At 41.8% G+C, this 23,077-nt stretch overlaps 1 protein-coding gene across 1 annotated transcript in view; it reads right to left on the bottom strand.

Moving 5' to 3' along the window:
* Positions 1-7,133: 7,133 nt before the first annotated feature.
* SHQ1 (SHQ1, H/ACA ribonucleoprotein assembly factor) overlaps positions 7,134-23,077 on the bottom strand; it is a 105,640-nt gene continuing 89,696 nt past the window's right edge. The window contains exon 11 of the mRNA XM_054479569.1: positions 7,134-8,693. Within this exon, the coding sequence (XP_054335544.1) occupies positions 8,141-8,693 (553 nt within the window). The 3' untranslated portion in view covers positions 7,134-8,140. The remainder of the gene's footprint in view (positions 8,694-23,077) is intronic.

The raw sequence follows: 23,077 nt of genomic DNA, 5'->3' as shown, positions 1-23,077 counted from the left end.
CCTGTAGTCCCAACTACTCGGGAGACTTAGGTGGGAAGAGCCCTTGAGTTCTAATCACATTACTGCACTCCAGCCTGGGCAACAGAGTGAGACCCCATCTCCAAAAAAAAAGGGTAAAAAATAATAATGTAAAATGAAATAAACCATGCTGCTATAACACAACAGAGGAAGAGCTGCTGAGGAAGTACCTAGAGGATCTAGCCATCCATGCTTAGCAAATTTACTACAAAAACAGGAAAATCCTCACTAATCAGATTTACATTTGACAGCAATTGCTGCCAATGCAATAGGAATAAATGCAGTTATGAAGTCATATTTTGGGAGGTTATTTTGTGACATGGGAAACAGGACCTCATGTTAAGAGAAAAAAGGATATAAATTTATGTAGTACATGATTCAAATTTTGTTTAAAAACTACATGTGTTTACTTGTCTACAAAGAAAAATAGAGAAACTGAAAAGGTATCTGTGGTTTCTCAGGAGACAGTTTTTCTTTTTTTTGAGACGGAGTCTCACTCTGTCGTCCAGGCTGGAGTGCAGTGGCGTAATCTCGGCTCACTGCAACCTCTGCCTCCCAGGTTCAAGGGTTCAAGTGATTCTCCTGCCTCAGCCTCCCAAATAGCTGGGACTACAGGCATGCACCACCATGTCCAGCTAATTTTTTTGTATTTTTAGTAGAGATGGGGTTTTGCCATGTTGGCCAGGCTGGTCTCAAACTGCTGAGCTCAGTCCTCGGCCACGATCCACCTGCCTCGGCCTCCCAAAGTGCCGGGATCACAGGCGTTAGCCACTGCACCCAGCCAAGAGTTTTTCTTAAAGCTAATTATGTCCAATTCAGAGGGCTAATCTTTATTCTAAATACTATCCTTCTACTTTTTGGCGTTAACAGGCTTTTATGAAAGGATGGTTTCAGTAGAATACTGCCTGGGTTGGGTTAGAGATGCACATCCAGAATGAAAAGTCGGCAGCCTTATGTCAGCAGCCTCTGCACTCTACCCTGTTTAGTTTTGTTTCTAATTTTAATTTTGTAGAAATCAATACAGAACTCTGGAACCCACTGCTTTAGAAGATAAGAATCTCTTTCCTGCTCCAATCATTCCAGCTTGCCTTGGATTTAAGGCTCTTCCAGAAGGACCTGGCCCTGATTCACTGGGATAATGTCCACCATGTCCAGGGGCACTGCCCAGAGGGGGTACTTTTCAGATTCTCTACCAACTAACCTTCCACCTGCCAGCCTAGGGCGCAGTGAGTGGAGAACGCTGGGAATTCAGGGTTGGGGAGGAGGGACATCAACAGGAAAAGATAGAACATATGTGCCGATTAGGCCAGGAGATGAGGACCCCAGACCCGGGAGAAGGAGGAGAAGGAAAGACACACTTGATCTTCCTGCTTAGAATGTTGGCAGAAGTCATATTCAAAAGATAAGAGAATCAAGACTTATGAAACAAAAGAAAACCAAAGAAAGGCAACATGGCTGATGCTAGGTGGGGATTACTAGCTAGTAAAGAGCTGTCAAGTGTTTGATGCCATTTATGCATTTGAGCTCTCCAGTTGCCTAGTTTTTCATTCAACAAGTGTCATCTGAAGGTGTTGTGTGGACAGAACGTTGTGTGGGATCCAAAGCTGAAACAGATACTGAAGTCTGTGCTCTAGTAAATAAGATAGGACACCCATATTTACCCTGCAGGGAGCAATAAATACTCTAAGACCATTACAAATTGTTTTGGGAGTTCAGAGGAGGGAATTTATTTCTAGTCCGGAGCAATGAAGGGTGACCTCCTGGAGGAAGTGGCAGTTGAATAGGGGCCTTGAAGGATGGGTGAGATTTAAACATGCAAACTAACAGCAAGCGGAAACGGGAGAGCAACGCAGGAGCAAACATCAAGATGGGAAAACACAAAGCATGTAGGGGAAACACAAATGCAATACTTTGTATTATGGGCGAGGCTCTACAAGAGGCACTGGATTGCAATGGGACTACTGTTTCCAGGCGGCCTCCGGGCTGGTGGTCAAACTACTGAAACTATCACTATTTCAGACCAAGCCAGGCTGGCAAGTCTTAGCTGTTCTTGCCGATTCTTCTCCTGTTCTTGCCGATTCACTCCAATAAGAGCAGTCAGGAAATGTTTCTTTGGAAATAGCTTCAAAGACACCAACATACCACTATGAACACTTAAAATATGGAGACAGAGCATTTGGAGTGCTGCTCCCAGCCATGTTGGAGGGAAAAGAAGCAAGATCCTTCCCAGAGGTAAATCCTTTCTGTTGTTTTCTTCCCAGTGCTTGGGCATCCAATCCCACATTCATCCTTTTCCTCTAACTTATCTTTTCATGACTTTGGAAAGCAGTCTTCCTTATCTAGGAAACAAATGGCCTCCACGGAGAGCTCAAAACAGCAAAGTCATTTATCTGTTTGACATGTGTTTGCCTGTTTGTTTTCTCCAGCCTTGAGACAAGAGTTGTGTCAACTGTGGATGGCTGTGCCCCAGTCACTTAAGAGACATGAATCAATTTCCCAGCTGCATTTATCACTTGCTGCCTTAAATCAAGTCTAATCAATGCTTCCTTCATTTGGTATGGATTGAAAGTATATATAACACACTCAGAAAACAGGAGAGAAAAGCAGCAGATCACAAAAATTCCATCAGGGATTTAGATGGAATGATGTTAAAGAAACATTTGCAATCTTTCATTTGCTCTAATGGAGACCCCTGACCAAACAATCAGAGATTTGCGTTTATGAAACTTAATTTGAATTTACCTGACATGCAATGACATTCCATGACAGGTCATCTGATACATGGGGGGGTTCTGCATCTTTAAGGATTTTATAATTAATACACTCTTAGGATCTGATGTATATTTATAATTTTATTCCTATACTAAGTTTTAAACTCATTTCCACTTATTTTAGAGGTATCTGTTTCGTCATCATTGACTATATAAGTCAATTTCCAGTTATAACATATAAAGTAATAAAAATCCCTTTGCAACAAAGTAGATATCCAGGAGTCTGGGTTTTTTTTTTAATAATTTTATAAAGTCTTAAATATGGCCCTCTCTCTACTCCTCCCAATTCTTGGTATTAATAATAGAATTTGATCCACATAACCAAAGTGGATTTTTCATTAGCAGGTGTGAAAACCGCTCCCCAGCTGTCAACCAATTTAGAATGTGGTAGGGAGCACTCTTGTCTCATTTGCAGATTAATCTTGTGCCAGTGAAAGGTGATACCAGCTTAGTTACTGGCACCTAAAACCTGGCCATGCCCACAGCAAGGCCTCTGATTATTCTTCAAGGATAATGGGACAAGAGAGACAGAACATAGAAAAATAGGTCAATGATAATGCAAGCTTAGAAGACGAGGCAGTGCTGTGATTCATTGGCATAATTAATATTTCTATCTAATCTGCTGAACTGTGTAGACTTTTACCACTAGCCTGCTTCTGTAGCGATTAACAGGGCTGACTCATTTTCACAGTGCCGGCTCCCCCAGCGACCTGTTGTTAGGTAGCTAAATAGAGCCCTGTTCAGCTCTGGGAAGTCAGACAATAATAATAAACCCTTACGTTGGTTTAACACTTTCCAGTTTATAAAAGTGCTTTGAACATACAGTCTCCTAGCACTGGAAGGCCAGCAATAAAAGCAGTTCTATTTCCATTTCTGTCTATGGCCATACCACCCTGAACGCGCCTGATCTCATCTATTCCCTTTTTTTTTTCCTTTGAGACAGAGTCTCACTCTGTCACCCAGGCTGGAGTGCAGTGGCACAATCTCGGCTCACTGCAATCTCAGCCTCCCGGGTTCAAGTGATTCTCCTGCCTCAGCCTCGAGTAGCTGGGATTACAGGGGCCCGCCACCACGCCCAGATAAGTTGTTTGTATTTTTAGTAGAGACAGGGTTTCACCATGTTGGCCAGGCTGGTCTCGAACTCCTGACCTCAAGTGATCTGTCTGCCTCGGCCTCCCAAAGTGCTGGGATTACAGATGTTAGCCACTGCGCCCAGCCCCATTTCTAAGACGAAGGGAAAGGTGTAGTTTGGAGTCCCCCCACTGTGAGCCAGCCACAGTGGAGCTGGGTTGAATTGGAGGCTGCCTCTTGTCAACCACAAAGTCTTGGTTTTTCCCACTGAGCTGCGACTAGGCAGTCACTGGGACTCTTCCCTATTCTTGCCCCAACTTATTTTTTTCTCCCATCATCTAGGGGTTTTGGGAAACCCATATGGTTATAGGAGATCCCTAAAGTTGCCTGGCAGGTTGTCTAGTTTAAAAAAATAAATGAAAGGCAGCACCTCTGGAGGTGTTTTGGGTTACTGAGCTAGTGTAGTATAGTGTTCTCAGCCCATCTTAACAAAAGACAGAGTAATGTGATGTAACAAAGCTTCAACCTCCATGAACAAAGAAAGGGTAGGAGAAACACTGCCGACACGGACTCTGAAATTAAGGAGCTCACTCACGTTGTCTTTAATACTCATGAGGGTTGTTTAATGAGCTCCCTGGCTTTGAGGATGTCCAGGAAGGATCATGTTTGCTCATTCTTTGAGGAAGGGAATAACAGGTTTTTCTACCCAAGACAAGTCTCACTGAAGTAGATCCTGTCAAGATGCCTAAAAACAAAAGTTGATGGAAGGAAGAAAACTTCCATGGCGTTAAATTTTTAGACGAGAGGATTTGCTTAACTGGCTTGACTTCAGTAGAAGTAAATGAGGGGAGTTACGGATAATACTTTTTCAAACTGGCTTCAGGTAATGTACTAGTGAGAAGAAATGCATTTTCAATGGTCATAAGGATTTGGAAGCTCTCCAGGGAAGCTGAGAGAAGTCTTGAACACATTCCAACAAAGCAGTTATAGTGTTCAGGAGTTCACATGCATTTTAAGTGCCGTAGTCACCCCAGGATCATGTTAATACAAACTAGAAAAGTACAAATATTCACAACCTTCACAAACCCTAAGTAAAAAGCATCATACTCTTTCTTGAAATTAATGATGCTACTGAGATTAATAGATGAGATTTCATTTCCTCCTCAAAGCAAATTGGTTTATCTTATTTGTTCATTCATTCAACAAATATTTATGGAGTGCTTGAGAATACGGACACTGATGATTCAGTGTTAACAAGACCCTACCTCCCCAGCAGCTTAAACTCAAGTGGGAAAACCCATATTTAAACTATTAATGGAGAATTACACTTCCAATCCCGATGGATTAACAGGGATCAGATTTACTCTCCCGTCAGACATAACCAAAGCAGAGAAACGGAAGCAATACACAAAACCATGGCTTTCCAAACTCTGAACTTCAGGCAATGAAAGACAGTGATCCTGAGAGACAGAAAACAAGGTGAGATCTACTGCCTTGAAAGACTTTCCATGCTATGCAGGGAAGGACAATCCAGGCAGAACCCAGGGGGTTCTGGAGTTCAAAGACAGGGCTGAGGACTTGGGGTGACCAAGGCAGCTAACATTTGCAAGACAGAGCTCCAGAGAGGAGAGAGCTGCACAGAGAACCCTGGATATCTGGAGAGAGAGAGGAGAGCCCTCTTCTAGAACCAGCTGAAAAGATTAGAGGGGGCTGGGTGCGGTGGCTCATGCCTGTAATCCCAGCACTTTGGGAGTCTAAGGCGGGTGGATCACTTGAGGTCAGGAGTTCGAGACCAGCCTGGCCAACACAGTGAAAACCCATCTCTACTAAAAATACAAAAAATTAGCCAGGTGTGGTGGTGCATGCCTGTAATCCCAGGTATTCAGGAGGCTGAGGCAGGAGAATCACTTGAACCCAGGAGGCAGAGGTTGCAGTGAGCTGAGATCGCATCACTGCACTCCAGCCTGAGCGACAGAATAAGACTGTCTCAAGGGAAAAAACACACACACACACACACACTCACATTAGAGAGAACAGTCCTCAGTACACACACAGGGAACAGTGTGAGTTCAATCAGCCAGGCTGAAAAACTCATAATTCATAAGGCATGGTGGAGCACTCAGGAATATCAGCACTGGGGAATAATTTGCCCCAGACTGAGCACCTCTCCAGACCTGCCTAACAAATTACAAAGCAAGACCCATAAGGATCAAACTACTTCCATGTCACTGGACTGCATCCCTAAACAAAGATCAAGAGTATATATAAGAATGCATATCTAGCACCTAAGAAGGTAAAATTCACAAAGCGTGGCATCCAATCAAAGACTATGAGGCATGCAAAAAAAAAAAAAAAAAAGACTCATTATGAGGACTCGTATCTAGAATTTATAAACAACTCTCAAACTGCCGGGCGTGGTCGCTCATGCCTGTAATCCCAGCACTTTGGGAGACCGAGGTGGACAGATTGCTTGAGCTCAGGAGTTCAAGACCAGTCTAGGCAACAAGGCAAAACCCCGTCTCCACCAAAAATACAAAAATTAGCCCGGCATGGTGGCGCACATCTGTAGTCCCAGGTACCTGGGGGGCTGAGGCATGAGAATCGCTTCAGCCTGGAAGGCAGTTGTTGCAGTGAGCTGAGATCATGCCACTGCATGCCAGCCTGGGTGACAAAGTGAGATTCCGTCTCAAAAAAAAAAAAAAAAAGAAAAAACACAAAACAAAACCAACCAAACAAAAAGAACTCTGAAAAATCACATCCCAGCCTGGGCAACACGGTGAAACCCCATCTCTATAAAAACGACAAAAATTAGCTGGGTTTGGTGGAGCAAGCCTGTGGTCAGGAGGAGGTGCGAGGATTGCTTGAACCTGGGAGGGTGAGGCTGCAGTAAGCGGAGATTGCACCACTGCACTCCACTATGGGAGACAGCATAAGACCCTGTCTCTCTCTCTCTCACACACACACACACACACACACACACACACACACACACAGAGGCAGAAGATTTGAACAGACACTTCCACAATGAAACACCACTATACATCTATAAAAACGGTAAAAGTTTAAGAGACTGACCATATCAATAACAAGCACGTGGAAGACTGGAACTCTCATAAACTATCACTTTTGGTGGGAATGTAAAATGGTACAGCCATGCTGGAGAACAGTTCAGTGTTTTCTTAAAACATTAAACACATACCTACCATATGGCTCGGTCATTCCACTCTTAGGTATTTGCCTAAGAGAAATGAAAGCATATGTCCACATGAAGACTTGTATACAAATGTTCATAACAGCTTTATTTATAACAGCCCCAAACTGGAAACAACCCAGGTGTCCACTGATAGGTCAATGAACAAATCTATTCAATGAAGTAGTACTCAGCAATGAAAAACATAAAAACAAAAACTCTTGACACATGCTACCACATGGATGAATCTCAAAATAACTATACTGACTAAAATAAGCCTGACCAAAAAAGGGATATATACTGTATGATTCAATTTACATAGAATTCTAGGACATGCAAACTAATAACAGGGCACAAGGACACTTGGGAATGATGGGTCCGTTCCTCACTTCAATTGCGGTGATAGTTTTATGCAGGGTATACATATGCCAACACATTGTACACTTCCAATATGTGCAGTTTATCGGATGTCAAGTACACCTCCTAAAATAAAAATATTGATGGGCTCTACATTCTCGAGACACTGGCAGTAGAACTATTATTTTCAGCTTGAAATATTAGCTACACTTTGGTAAAAATACTTTTGAACTTTATCTTCACAGTCGCAGCAAGGAAAACAAAAGGTATAAACATTCACTGATTGAAAGACAATGTCATAAAGTTGTCCCCGTATCTGTGGGGGGTTGGTTCCAGGACTCCTGAGGATACCAAAATCCTCAGATGCTCAAGTCCCTGATAAAAAATGGTGCAGCATTTGCATATAACCTACCCACATCCTCCTGTACACTTTAAATCATCACTAGATTACTTATATTACCCAATACAATGTAAATACTGTGGAAATAGTTGTCATACTGTATTATTTAGAGAATAATAACAAGAAAAAAGTCTGTACATGTTTGGTACAGATGCGATTTTTTCTTAAATATTTTTGATCTGCAGTTGGTTGAATCCACAGATGTGGAACACACAAATACAGTGGGCTGACTATATACTAAGAAAAATTACAAAGTGAAAATGAGGAATTCTCATTTGGTAAATGAAACCAAATCTACCGTATTTCTCAACAATGAATAAAACCACCTAAGAGTCAATTATTTGGTGTCTGACAGCCGTCTCTCTCCTGCATATTGCTGCGGTTTACAGCAGTGGTGCCCTTGGGTTCAGAAACCTGAACTGTAGTCTTCAGTTGTTCCCCAAGCTCCTCTATCAGAGGCCCAGACACTCCAAGAGGCTGGGAAGAGGCAAGTGACTTTCCCTGACTGGCATCAGACTCCTGGATGGCTGTGTTTCTGCGTACTCCACCATCAACAATAAGAAGGGCACTGCTTTCTTCAAGAAAGGGACCTTGCAAAGAATTGACTGCCTCAGATGGACTATCTTTGAGTTCATCTTGTTCTGAATCTGAGTCTGAGTCTTCGTTTCCAGATGACACGGTGCTGTCCAAGTCCTCCGAATCACTTGCCTCAGAGCTGGAGCAAAGTGTCTGCTGCCCAGAAACTGAATGGGCTGCTTTTAATGCAGTTTCTTCCTCCTGGACAAGCAGTGCTGCTGCTTCTAGTTCTTCCAGTTCTAACCCCAGCTGGGCCTTTGTAAGGGAGACTTCCTTTAAGGCTTCTGCAAGAGCTGCCAACTTTTTGGATCTTGAAAACATTTAAGAAGAAAGATTAGAATTATTTATTAATTGGCCTGGGGATAACAGGGTATACAGCTTCCAGAAAAATAAAGTTGAATCCATATTTTAAATGGCACACCAGGATATATACCATAACAGATCCAAGATATTTATGTAAAAAATGAAGCTATTAAAAGTATTACAGGGAAACACAGATTTCTTTTACGACCCTAAGAAGGAGGAAGGCTTTTCTAACTATGACTCAAAATTCAGAAGCCACAAAAGAAAAGACTGATAAATTCAACTAAATAAAATCAATTTCTTGGCCAGGGGCAGTGGCTCATGCCTGTAACCCCAGCACTTTGGGAGGCTGAGGCGGGTGGATCACCTGAGGTCAGGAGTTCAAGACCAGCCTGGCCAACATGGTGAAACCCTGTCTCTACTAAAAATACAAAAAATTAGCCAGGCACAGTGGCAGGCACCTGTAATCCCAGCTACCTGGGGGGCTGAGGCAGGAGAATCACTTGAATTCAGGAGGTGGAGGTTGCAGTGAGCCAAGATCACACCACTGCACTCCAGCTAGGCAACATAGCGAGACTCCATCTCAAAAAGAAAAAGGAAAATATCCATTTCTTCTGGGTAATATATCTATAATAAGCACATGTGTATGTGTGTGTGTGTATATATACACACACACACACACGCTAATAAAGCCTAATTCTCCTAACAGAGTTCCTAATGATGGATATATAACAATCCAACAGAAAAATGGACAGAAGATACAAGCAGACAATTTTCACAAAAGGAAATATAAGTAACTCTTAAATATATTAGATGTTCAACTCCAGTCAAATGAGAGAAATACAAATTAAAGTCATATGTGAGATATATTTTTTATTGGCAAATACCCAAACATTTGATATTATTCTGTTAGCAAGACTGCAGGAGAAAAGGCACTTTCATATACTGATGGAGGGAGATTAAATAGCTACAACCCCCATGAACGAGAACTTGGCAATAACTTTCAAAATGGAAAATGTATATACCCTGGACCCAGCAAGCCCCATGTCTGAAAATTAAACACATGTAGTACACACGCTACATGACGTAGGTCTGAGGTTATTTACTATGACATTGTTTTTTAATACCTAAAAATGGGAAACAACCAAATGTCCTTGCTATAAGACTGGTTTACTGATGAAATAAGTTATGGCATATCCATACAAAGGAATAGCCTACAGCTGTACAATGAATGAAGCTCTCCATGGGCCAATCCGGACTTACTGCTTAACAACACAAAAGGCTCACCATATGTATATGCTACATATATATAAAAATGGAAAATAACAGGAAAGATATCAAAACAGATGTTTCTATTTGCTTGTATACTTCTTAATAAACTCTCCAAAGTCACAGAAAACAGTAACTTCTGTAAAAGAGATAAGGTGGGAAATGGAAATATGGGGGATGACAAAGGATGATGGTGGACGGAGCCTTTTCACTGCCTGTTGTTTTATTTTTTAAACCTATATAAATGTTCACAATCTTAAAATGTACAAGGAGGAAAAGCAATATCAGCAGCATGGAGTGCTTTTTCTTTTTATGAGAAAACCATTTCATATTATTTCAGAAGATTTTTTTTTTTTTTTTAGACAGAGTCTCACTGTGTCACCAGGCTGGAGTGCAGTGGTGTGATCTTGGCTCACTGCAACCTCCGCCTCCCAGGTTCAAGCGATTCTCCTGCCTCAGCCTCCCGAGTAGCTGGGACCACAGGCGCTTACCACCATGCCCAGCTAATTTTTTTATATTTTTAGTAGAGAAAGGGTTTCACCATGTTGGCCAGGATGGTCTTGATCTCCTGACCTCGCAATCTGCCCACCTCGGCCTCCCAAAGTGCTGGGATTACAGGCATGAGTCACCATGCCCAGCTAATTTTTTTTGTATTTTTAGTAGAGACGAGGTTTCACCATGTTGGCCAAGATGGTCTTGATCTCCTGACCTCGTGATCCACCCACCTCGGCCTCCCAAAGTGCTGGGATTACAGGCGTGAGCCACCACGCCCAGCTGAAGATTCTTTTCCTCTAAATTACCTGCTAGATTTATAATATTACATTGTATCGAGTAAATAAACTTTTCCATTATTAACTTGGATGCATTTAGTTGTTTTTTGTTTCTAAAAGAACCAACATGACACAAACTGGCATTCTCCAAAGATGACTACTATTCTTAAGGGGAAATCTGATGTGTCAACTGAAGAAAGGTGGCAGTGAGTGAAAGTGGTAAACATGCTGACATGGTTTCTATGTTTCCTTGACTCCAAAGATTAAATGAACACACAAAACATTGAGTGGCTTTGAGACAAACTGGATGACGGTGAGTTTACAAGATAAATTCATCTGTAAAAGTGTAGTCCATCCCATAATATCAGGAAAATGAGGCTTCATTTCAGTGGAGCTGATGGTACAATGGGAAATACCGAACAAAGATGGTATTTTAATCTGGGTGCCCGCATGTACCTGAAATGCTATTTCTCAAAATACTCAGCACAATAATGAGATTGTGCAGGGATTGCCCCCCACCCCCCACAACCCCTGCTGCCTCTTCACATGTGTAATCAGGCCACAGAAGCACCACTGCAGTGTCCAAGGGTGAGCGGGAGGCACAGTGCCGTGAGTGGGACAAGGGCAGTCACCATCGTTGATGGGTAGCTTTCTCTTAGCCCTGGGTTTCAGTGCCAGAACTTCCAGAGTGCTTAGAAAAAGGGAGGGGTTTAGGGTAAAGAGGAAAACCAAGGTGAGATCCACTAGAGCCAGTTAATGATTCACCAAAGCATTATAACCCCTGGCTAATCTTTTATCAATCATTTTTATCTTTTATCTTTTTATCTTTTATCAATGCATTTTTAAAAGCCTAGTTATGGAATATGACGGCTGCAACATAATTTGCATTTATACCCAAGATAGTTGTAGATAATGTCCACCATATATTTTGAAACCTTAACTACCAGTGGTAAAGGATTCAGTCTGAGCTGCTGCAAAGTTCAGTCCGTCTAAGAACTAGTACACCACTCTGTTTCTCCATGAAGGGGAGTTCTCTCTGGGTGGTGACACACAGCTTAAGAAATAAAGAGTAATAAATTTGGGAAAGTGGATACTGCCTCTAACTCTAATACTAGAAATAAAAAATATAAAATAAAAGCTTTTACTTTACTGACTATACATCTCATTTTAATTGTCATGACAAATACTTCTCAACAATATACAAAGGATGATGCTCCACTAACATCACTGCACTTGCTCCATTAACCATCTTGTGAATCAGTGCCATTGTTATCCCTACATTACAGATGAGGAAACTAGAGCTTGCAGGGGTAGGAGAGCCGCTGAGGTTCACTCAGCCAACAAGGGGCGGTCACGACTGGAAACCCAAGCCTCAGAACTCCAGCCCTCTTCCACCAAAGGGCCTCCCATGAATATACAGGCTCTGCAAAGTGTTCTTTTTTTCTTTTTCTTCTTTTTTTTTGAGACGGAGTTTCACTCTTGTTGCCCAGGCTGGAGTGCAATGGCACGATCTCGGCTCACCACAACCTCCACTTCCTGGGTTCAAGAGATTCTCCTGCCTCCGCCTCCCGAGTAGCTGGGATTACAGACATGCGCCACCATGCCCGACTAATTTTATATTTTTAGTAGAGATAGGGTTTTTCCATGTTGGTCAGGCTGGTCTTGAACTCCCGACCTCAGGTGATCTGCCTGCCTAGGCCTCCCAAAGTGCTGGGATTACAGGCATGAGCCACCACACCTGGCCAAAGTGTCCTTTCTTAAGGCCACATTCTTTACTTCTTCCTAACCTGAGCTCCACTCAGCATCTTCCAACTGAGCAAGTTCTGACTTGCACAAAGCCCAGAATCCTCCAAAGGAACTGTGACTAATATATTTAGCTTAACAATGTTAAATGAAATATACATAAAAGCATCATCTATGGAGGTTTAGAAAACAAGGGTAAAATTCGAATCATTTTTGTGAATATTGCTGAATATATTAAACATGCCGATTCTCAAGTTGATATTATTTGGATCTTTGTTATTGTCTACTATACAGATATTGTGTCCTGTCTTTTATAACAGTAGAAATGTGGAATTCCAAAGCTCCTCCCCTAGAATCCTGGCTCTTCTCAGAAAGCATACCCCACACACAGGAGGACTAAAAGTAACAAGTGTAACAGGCAGAAAAGTGGTGAAGCTGAGTCCAGGGGCCCAAACAGGAACTCCTGCCTGTAACCAGCTGATGCGAACTTTTATCCTTCAGGAAAAAGTTTTTCACTTTCAGCATTATATTGTGTTTAAAATTACCAGGTTATACAATAAGTTGATGGATGGATGGATAGATGGATAGATGGATGGATGGACAGATGGATAGATGGATGGATGGATGGATGATAGACAGACAGACAGATAGATAAATTCATTTTTGATCCTTCACCAAGCTTTATTTCTATTTTATTATCCCACCTTTACCACCTCAAGCTGGCTAGCTTCCTAAATTAATATTAAAGTTCTGAAAGAAACTTTAATAGAAGAAACATTCTGAACTCTCTCCCATTCTTAAAGAATGCTAGGATAAAAACTGATTAAAATTTCAAAATAGCATTGGTGTAGAATATGCCCCAATAGTCTGAGGAATGAAAGTTGGGTTTGTTTCTATTCAATTACTTAGCACAGATAACCTAGCAATCACTGTTCACAAAAAGGGAAATTATTCCTGTAGGGAAAAAAAATTAAGCCATGAAAGAGTAGCTGTTTTGTTTTTTCAACCACTAGTACAATTAGAGTTGGTTCTCATCTGCCACTCCTTGTCAATTCTACAATCTACTTTTGTAACAGACTTACCTTTTCAGAAAGCAGCTCACTTAAGGTAGGTAGTGGTTTTTCTCTGTCATACTCAAAACTGACTAGGCTAGTTCATGTCCAAAAGCTTGGTCAAATGGCATTATTAGATAACCAGTCTTACAAACATCAGGTACCATTTATTTATTTATTTAGAGACAGGTTCTCGCTCTATTGCCTGGGATCTGGAGTGCAGTGGTGCAATCAGTGCTCCCTGTAGCTTTGACCTCCTGGGCAAAAGTGATTCTCCCACCTCAGCCTCCTGAGTAGCTGGGACTACAGGCACATGCCACCACACCCTGTTAATTTTTAAATTTTTTGTAAAGACAGGTTCTCCCTATGTTGCCCAGGCTGGTCTCCAACTCCTGGGCTCAAGTGATCCTCCCACCTTGGCTTCCCAGAGTGCTGTGATTACAGGCGTGAGTGGCAGCCCTGGGCATGGTACATTTTGATACTCTTAACAAACACATAGGCTGAGTTACTAGTTATGGTATATGTTTTTTGTTTGTCTGGTTAGGTTTTTCTTGAGACAGAGTCTCACTCTGCCTTCCAGTCTGGAGTGTGGAGTGCAGTGGAGCGATCTCAGCTCACTGCAACCTCCACCTCCCTGGTTCAAGTAATTCTCCTGCATCAGCCTCCCGAGTAGCTGGGATTACAGGCATGCGCCACCACACCCGGCTAATTTTTGTTATTTTTAGCAGAGACGGGGTTTTGCCATGTTGGCCAGGCTGGTCTCAAACTCCTGACCTCACAGTGATCCACCCACCTTGGTCTCTCAAAGTGCTGGGGATTACAGGAGTAAGCCACCATGCCTGGCTAGTTATAGTATATGTTTTATATCTAAGTAAGGATCACCTACCTGTTAAGAATGTATTTATTACAGAACGAAGAGACGCTGCATTTAAAAGAGACAACTGGATACCACTACTGTCATATTTTAATAAAACCACACTCAAAATAGATTTTTCTTAGAAAGTTACTGGAAATGTAATCCTACAATGTAACTTAAAAAAGACCTTTCATTCTTTTTGCATATGTGAAATAATATCCTATTTGGAGAATTTCTCTTTAAAGACTGCAGACAAGTTATGCTACATGTAACTACCACGAAAGAGTAATTGCAACAGCAGAAAGTACATGCCTTTACTATGGCTAAGCTGATACAAAATTTCCTCAATTATTTTACATGTGGTGACTGTAGGAGGGGGAAAGCCTCCGCAGCCTTATGAAGCAATCAAAACAAAATGCAAAAGGAGCCTGAAATGTAGGGGCAGGGGGAACTGGGTATAAATGGAAAGCATACATCCTGTTTTTTTGCTGTAGAGTTTTGTCTCAAACTATCAATCAACTTTTCACCACTTCCTGCAATAGCAGGTCTACTATAAATCTCAGAGTAACCGACTAGGTTTCATTTCCTCTGCCCAAACCTAGAAGCCTGCCAGGCATGACATACTGAGACTAGAGCCCACAATTGATCACGGAGGACAAGACTCCAGTGAGGCAATTCCAGACAGTTCAAACTGGATGCTTGCTGGCTAACTTGGCCTTTTAATTTCATAGCATACCACACACACCATCTCAGGTTCTATCTGGGACCAAACAGTAGATCAAATTTCTTCTCTTTCCTTTTCTTTTCTTTTTTTAAGAGATGGGGTCTCACTGCATTGCCCAGGCTGGAGACCAGTAGTCAAAGGAGCAGTAATACCACAATACAGTGTTGAACTACTGGCCTTAGCAGCCCTCCTGCCTCAGCTTCCCAAGTAGGTGGAACTACGGGTACGTGCCACTGAGCCCGGCTTCAACTTTCTTTCTGAAGGGCATTTACTGCACATCAATGGTAGACTGGATAAAGAAAATGTGGTACATATACACCATGGAATACCATGCAGCCATAAAAGGAACAGGATCATGTCCTTTGTAGCAACATGGATGGAGCTGGAGGCCATTTTCCTCAGCAAACTAACGCAGGAACAGAAAACCAATTATCTCATGTTGTCACTTGTAAGTGGGAGCTAAATGATAAGAACACATGGACACATAGAGGGGAACAACACACACCAGGGCCTATCACAGGGTGGAGGGTAGGTAGAGGGAGATGATCAGGAAAAACAACTAACAAGTACCAGGCTTAATACCTGGGTGGTGAAAATAATCTGTACATCAAACTCCCATGACACAAGTTTACCTATATAACAAACCTGCACATGTGTCTCTGAACTTAAAAGTTAAATTTTTAAAAAGGGCATTTATGATAATAACATATCATAATTCCTCTCTATTAAAAAGAACCAGTTCCATACTTCAGGTTCCTTGGCCCAAAACACACGTATGTAGCCTGATCTAAAGGTAATGCACTGGCTTTAAGTAGAAGTTGCTGGTGAAATTCCTATCTTGAATCTGAGAGCTGCCAAGGAAAACAAATACCAATGGATGCACAGAAGAACCCGGAGCTATCTCTTCTTATTCTGTAACAGTGAGAAGCACTTCCAGCGCAGCCATTAACAAAAACATTCAATCTCTACGAACAAGAAACGACTAACTTAACACAAGGAAGGCTGCAAGATAAAGAGTTATTTAAACCATATCTAGTTTGGGCCAATAAAACAACTTCTCATACAAATTTCAACTGGCTTTTATGCCATTTCGTGGGCGTAGGCTCTGAGAAACATCATCTAGTCCATGGATCAGCAGAATCATTTTCTGAAAACTCCCTGTATTAGTTTCCTAAGGCTGCCATAACAAACCACCAAAAACTGGTAGCAGAAAACAAAATAAATAAATTTATTTTTCACAGCTCCTGAGGCTACTATTTTTTTTTTTTTTTTCCGAGACAGAGTCTCATTCTATTGCCCAAGCTGGAATGCAATGGCACGATCTCGGCTCACTGCAACCTTCACCTCCTGGGTTCAAGCAATTCTCCTGCCTCAGCCTCCTGAGTAGCTGGGATTACAGGCGCACACCACCACGCCCGGCTAATTTTTGTATTTTGGTAGAGACGGGGTTTCACCACGTTGGCCAGGCTGGTCTCGAACTTCCGACCTCATGATCTGCCTGCCTCGGCCTTCCAAAGAGCTGGGATTACAGGCGTGAGCCACCGCACCTGGCCAAGGCTACTATTAATAGTCCAGAATTAAGGAGTCAGCAGGTTTGATTCCTTCTCAGGGCAGAATCCCTTCCATGCCCTTCTCTTAGCTTCTGGTGTTGCTGGCAATCCTTGGAGTTCCTTGGCTTGTAAATGCATCACTCCAAGCTCTGCCTCTGTTGTTCAGGGTGTTCTCCCTATGTGTTTGTGACTTCACATGGCCATCTTCACTCTGTGTGTGTCTTAGTGTCTCTTCTTTTCTTATGAGGTCACCAGTCATAGTGTATTAAAGGCCCACCCTACTTTAGCATGACCTCATCTTAACTAATTACATCTGCAATGACTCTATTTCCAAATAAGGTCACATTGTGAGGTTCTGCAAGGACATGAATTTTGGAGGGACATCACAGGGCATCACTATAACACAGTACACCCTGTAGAGCTGAAGTAAATAGTGGAGTTGCTCATTAATAGGGGATAATAGACCAGAAAAAAGTAAATCAACTTAAAATGGAGACCAAAATTTAATAGTACATAATGATGATAAGGTTAAAACTTCACCTTGAGGCTGGAGGCAGCAGCTCACACCTGTAATCCCAGCGCTTTGGGAGGCCAAGGTGGGCGGATCATTTGAGGTCAGGAGTTCGAGACCAGCCTGGCCAACATGGTGAAATCCTGTCTCTACTAAAAATATAAAAATTAGCCAGGTGTGGTGGCAGGTGCCTGGAATCCCAGCTACTCAGGAGGCTGAGGCAGGAGAATCACTTGTACCTGGGATGTGGAGGTTGTAGTGAGCAGAGACTGCAGCACTACACTCCAGCCTCAGCAACAGAGGGAGACTCTGTGTCAAAAAAACAACAAGAAAAACCAAACACTTCACCTTGAAACAAAACTACAAACTACAAAAATAAATTGATGAAATATTTAACAATGTTAACAATATGTAGGTTAAAACTGCAACCATGTACTAATTCTCAAAAACAGCAAAGAATGAACCAAATATTAATTGTATTTGTAATTGTTCTAACAAAATTATATTATAGCACCATCTAACATTCATTACTTCAGGTTGGTCTTTTTGTAGCAGAATCAGAGAAGGTAATTCTTACAGAAAAAAATCAAGGGTATCATCAGTTTCCTCAAGGGCCTCTCAATCATGTGATGCTCAAATCAATCCTTTAATCAATCCTTTAATATTCAAAATAAGGACTTTCCACTAATTTCACTATTATTGTAGAGTTTTCTTCTTCAATTGTTTACTATGGTGAGTGGTTCCATGTGGTTCAAGCACATCCCCCATATCACTTCCAATGTTTTTGTGAAATCCTTGATCTTTTGGTTGACTTGCAATTTATTTGCACTGTACAATATCAATGATCAACAAGAAGTCAAACAACAAAAATACTGGCAAGATGGATGGGAAATATGCTGGGAAGGAAATTATATACTAGAATGCGGATGAACTTTATTAAGAGGCTTGCTCATTAGTGAATATTTTTGAGTTCTGACTACCATCGCGTTTCTTTGTAACTTTCTAAGTGCAGAAACTCAATGAATATTCAGAAAGGACTTCCTGCATGACACATATAGGTGGCTGTGCTAGAGAGATCCACTGAAATTTCATTCTTTAAGGGAGCACAGAAGTCATCTACTCCAATTCTTCCACTTTATAAATGCAGTTGACATGACTGGCTACTTTGATGCAGCTTGAAAGTTTGTGCGACTTAAATTGGAAGAGTTGCTACAAGATATTAATCCCAAAGTTCCAAGCTTAAAGGGCTCTTCTCTCTCACCTGCTCTCTTTCAACTGCTTACAGGGTAGTTGTTACGAGAGTAATATAAATTATTTAATCTTTGAAAAGGACTGTTGAAAACTTCAATGCTACTTAATTCCTACGGAGAAGTCAGCTTGACTGTGAGGTACTAAGCTTAGGAAAAATACAATGTGGAGCTAGAAAATAATCAGTATCAAATCATTCCTTAAGGAAATGACAGTGACCACTTTCCAAAAGCCCCTGGCAGAAAATAACTCTGTCTTCCTGAAATATTACAAAATATATCAAGGTTTTAAAAATCACAAAATAGACCTTCATATCCTTTTATGAAAAGCCAATTGTAGGTTTCTTATAATTAGATTGATAAAAGCTCTCAAGATGATTCCAACGATTCAACAACTATGCCACTTTTCAAAATAGTTTATGAGCTCTAGTCCTTAGTGCTTTAGTAGAGAATACAAATATTCATGAACGCATGAATATATATCTGACACATTAGACTACAGATCCCAAGAAGGTGGGGGAAATAAAATTTTTATTTTTACTTATTTTTAAATTTTTTTTATTCTTTTAGAGATGGAGTCTTGTTCCATCGCCCAGGCTGGAGTGCAGTGGCTCAATCACAGCTCACTGCAGCCTCAACCTACTATGTTCAAGCAATCCTCCCACTTCAGCCTACCGAGTAGCCAGGATTAGAAGCACACACCACCACACCTGGCTAATTTATAAATTTTTTGTAGTGACAGGGTCTTGCTACATTGTCCAGGCTTGTCTCAAACTCCTGGGCTCAAGCGACCCTCCTGCCCCAGCCTCCCAAAGTGCTGAGATTATAGGCATAAGCTACTGCGCTGGGCCAAGGAATAAAATTTTTAGATGTATTTGAATAATATAGTCAAATCACTATGGCGAACAGCAATAATAAAGACTCAACCACCTCTTGGATGCTACACAAAAGGACAAAGGTTCCTTGACAGTATCTGTTAATACAAAAGGCTTGCACTTCCTGTGCAGTAACTCTGTGAAGGCTTTCTAAGTATTTCACATGGTAAACTCATGAAGTACTTACAGCAACCTTGTGAGATAGGTACTATTATTATCCCTACTGGTAAAATAAGAAAATAATGTGGCACCTTCTTTGAGCCATGGAGGACCAAACGATGTCATATTATCACAGAAAGACAACTCTAAAGACCTCAAGCAGAACACTTCTTACTTTTTATGTTAATTATGTGTGAACTCACATACAGTTTCCCCTGGTTCACAATTATATAGAGAATCATTTACTTTAATCGTCAGACGATAAACAGGTGGGCTACATGTTTAAAAAGTCCTCCATCAGAATGACTCTCCTGCACAGAAGGGGTGAAAGCAGGGGAGCTAAAGGCAAGGAGACAGGCTCTAGCTCCAGCAGTTTTTTTGAGGACAGTCTGCACATAAACATGTACATACATACATGTGCCCACACACATACATACATGTGCCCACAAACATGTACATACATACATGTGCACACACGTGCCTATACATACATCTGCCCACACACATTAGTACACACATACACACACATCCATTTTTTGAGAAAAATAAATGACTTAGAAAAAAACACTCGCTATGGCAATGCTAAATACTGGAAAGAATGGCTCTCATAAGGTTTATCCAAATGCAGAGAAGCCACCATTTGGCTCAACCCCAACCTCCACTTAAGAAATTCAAGGGTGAGGGTGACAAATAGGTTAAGAAAGGTACAATGTCCATAAAGAACTGTGTGAAAGAAATGCAGTTCACCCCAGCTTTGCAACTGTTTTACATTTTTGCCAGGCCCGATCAAATTCGCAGAGATGGAAATGTGGGTCTCATAAATTTGCCACATTTCTCTCTACTCCCTAGCAGAAATGCTATTGCTGAAATGTGCTTCACTGTGATCCCAAAAGCTGATTTAAATAACAGCCCCATGAACCTCTTGGAATTGTATACCTCACTTGAATTGTGTACCTCACAAGGTCTCCCGTTCCATACGGGCTGCTGGGGAATTCAAATCTGTGACTTACTCAACATGACAGAATGTACCTGCAGCTCCTTCTTGCCTCCAGTTTCATTTTGTTTCTACTTTTTTTTTTCTTGAGACAGTCTCACTCTGTCACCCAGGCTGGAGTGCAGTGGCGTAATCTCGGCTCACTGCAACCTCTGTCTCCTGGGTTCGAGCAATTCTCCTGCCTCAGCCTCCCGAATAATGGGGATTACAGGCACGCACCACCACGCCTGGCTAATTTTTGTATTTTTAGTAGAGACAGGGTTTCACCATGTTGGCCAGGCTGGTCTCGAACCCCTGACTTCCGGTGATCCGTCCGCCTCAGCCTCCCAAAGTGCTGGGATTATAGGCATAAGCCACCACGCCCGGCCTGTTTCTACTTTTAATTTTCTTTTACCTTCACCTTTATTATGCCATCTTGTTTTACACACACACACACACACACACACACACACACTGAGAGAGAGAGAGACAGAGAGAAATGCTTTAAATAATTTCTCGTACAAGGCAGAGAATAAATTATTAATGAAACCAATTATCTGGTTAAGTAAAAAACACCTTTGTAGGATAGGAAAGGACAGGAGAAATGGGGACTACAAGTCACAGGCTGAAGCAGAGTTCTCCAATCCATTTTCTTCTCTATGACTATTCCATGAAGCATGGTATCTGGGCACATCAGACTTGAACAATTCTGACAACATTCCTACATTTCATCTGTGTGAAAAAAGGGCAAACAGTGTTGTTTAATGATGTAGGATTTTGACCTGTTAACTCTCCAAATGAAATGGCTGTTTGGATTCAATTCAACTAAGTGGAGGTCAGCCAACTAAATGGAGAAGGTATCACTATAAAGTTGGTGGTAGAAGGAAGATACTGTGGGTTGAACTGTGTCCCTGACAAAGATGTGTTGATGTCCTAAGCCCTGGAAGCTGTGAATGTCACCTGTTTTGGAAACAGGGTCTTTGCAGATGTAATCAAGATTAAGTCATACCGGATTAGGGAAGGCCCTCAGTCCACCAACTGGTGTCCTCATAAAAAACACAATGTAAAGACACAGGGACACAGAGAATGCCATGTGAAGATAGAGGCAGAGACTGGTGTGATGTGTTCATATGCCAGGGGACGTCTAGGGTTGCCAGCAACTGCTGAAGCCAGCAGAGAGGCATGGAACAGATTCTCCTGCAGAGTTCGCAGAAGGAACCAACCCAAATGACACCTTGATTTTGGAATTCTAGCCTCTAGGAATGCAAGGAATAAAGGTCTGTGGTTTTAAGCCACCCAGTCTGTGGTAATTTGTTACAGCAGCCTTAGGAAATGAATATAGAAGAACATCAGTGATGAAGATCTTTACAGCAGAACAGAAATTAGAAAGCATTGCATAGTATGTTCCTGAGTTTACAAATGGAAAAAAAAAAGACTCCACTAAAAATAACAACAGCAAAGCACAGAAAAGTTTTCTTTGCGTAATAACATGAGGGGAATAGATTAGTTTGTTTCTAATTCCCCTCCAAGCCCAAAATGCTATGCTTTTACACTATGATCACAATGTACCCCTGTTACAAACCTGCAATGACTTCCCAAACACTCAGAATAAAATTCAAACTCCCCACTTAAGAAAAGGCTGTGTAAGACCTGGCCCCCACCACTCTGGCTCTCCCACGATTCCCATCCAGGTCACTGAGCGATAACTCCCCTAACTGCCCTCTCTCTGTCCCAAGGACACACCAACAAATTCTTGAACAGCCTTTGTACTTGTTCCCTTCTTTCTGGAATGCTCTTCCACAAGTCTTCCCATGCTGGTTCCTCGTCTTTCACAATTCAACTAAAATGCTCTCAGAGAGCCTTGCAAAAGCAGTCTAGTTAAAGCAATGCTACCCAAGGTGTTTCATATCACGGAACACACAGAAAACTGTCCCTATCCAGCATGGCGCACTGGGTAAACTCACCAGGCTGGCCCACTTCCTATCTGCCATCCCGAGGGCTGAGGGGCAATATGTACACTCACTTGAAGCCTACTTGGGGTGTCCTGGACCACCAGCTGGGTGGCTCTGCCCTTCGCCCTCCAACCTCTTATACTGACATTCACTATTATGAGCTTGACATTTGAGGAGAGTTCTGAGGTGTAAGGAAGTGGAAGTCCTGGCTAAATTTTCAAATGGTATCTCCTTTAACTTCACTGTCCCATTTTGAGAGCAGAATAAAAAATAACTGCTTTCAAAATTTCCTGGCATACTCAGAAAAAAGACAAGGTCAAGTGACTTCATATGTTTTCTTTGGATGTTTGTTCTAAATGCTAATTTTTCTTTGGCTACAAAATGTAAAGTATGTGTGCTATACTGCTTTCACAGTACTGAGACAAGAAACTACTCAAGTGTTGGTGTGTTGACTGCGTTATGCAGAAGCAGAAGCATGCAGGTCTTCACAATATAATGGGAGGCAAAAACTTCGAAAATTCAAAATATTTATGCAGTCACTGTTACAATATGCAATGAAATGTCTTCTTTTTTGTTTTTGAGACGGGGTATCTTACTGTCACCCAGGCTGGAGTGCAGTGGCGCGATCTCCGCTCACTGCAAGCTCCGCCTCCCGGGTTCACGCGATTCTCCTACCTCAGCCTCCCAAGTAGCTGGGATTACAGAGGCAC

The sequence above is a fragment of the Pongo pygmaeus genome, chromosome 2, assembly GCF_028885625.2.
Source record: "Pongo pygmaeus isolate AG05252 chromosome 2, NHGRI_mPonPyg2-v2.0_pri, whole genome shotgun sequence".
In the NCBI taxonomy this organism is placed as follows: Eukaryota; Metazoa; Chordata; class Mammalia; order Primates; family Hominidae; genus Pongo; species Pongo pygmaeus.
This window is presented reverse-complemented; position numbering and strand designations above follow the sequence as displayed.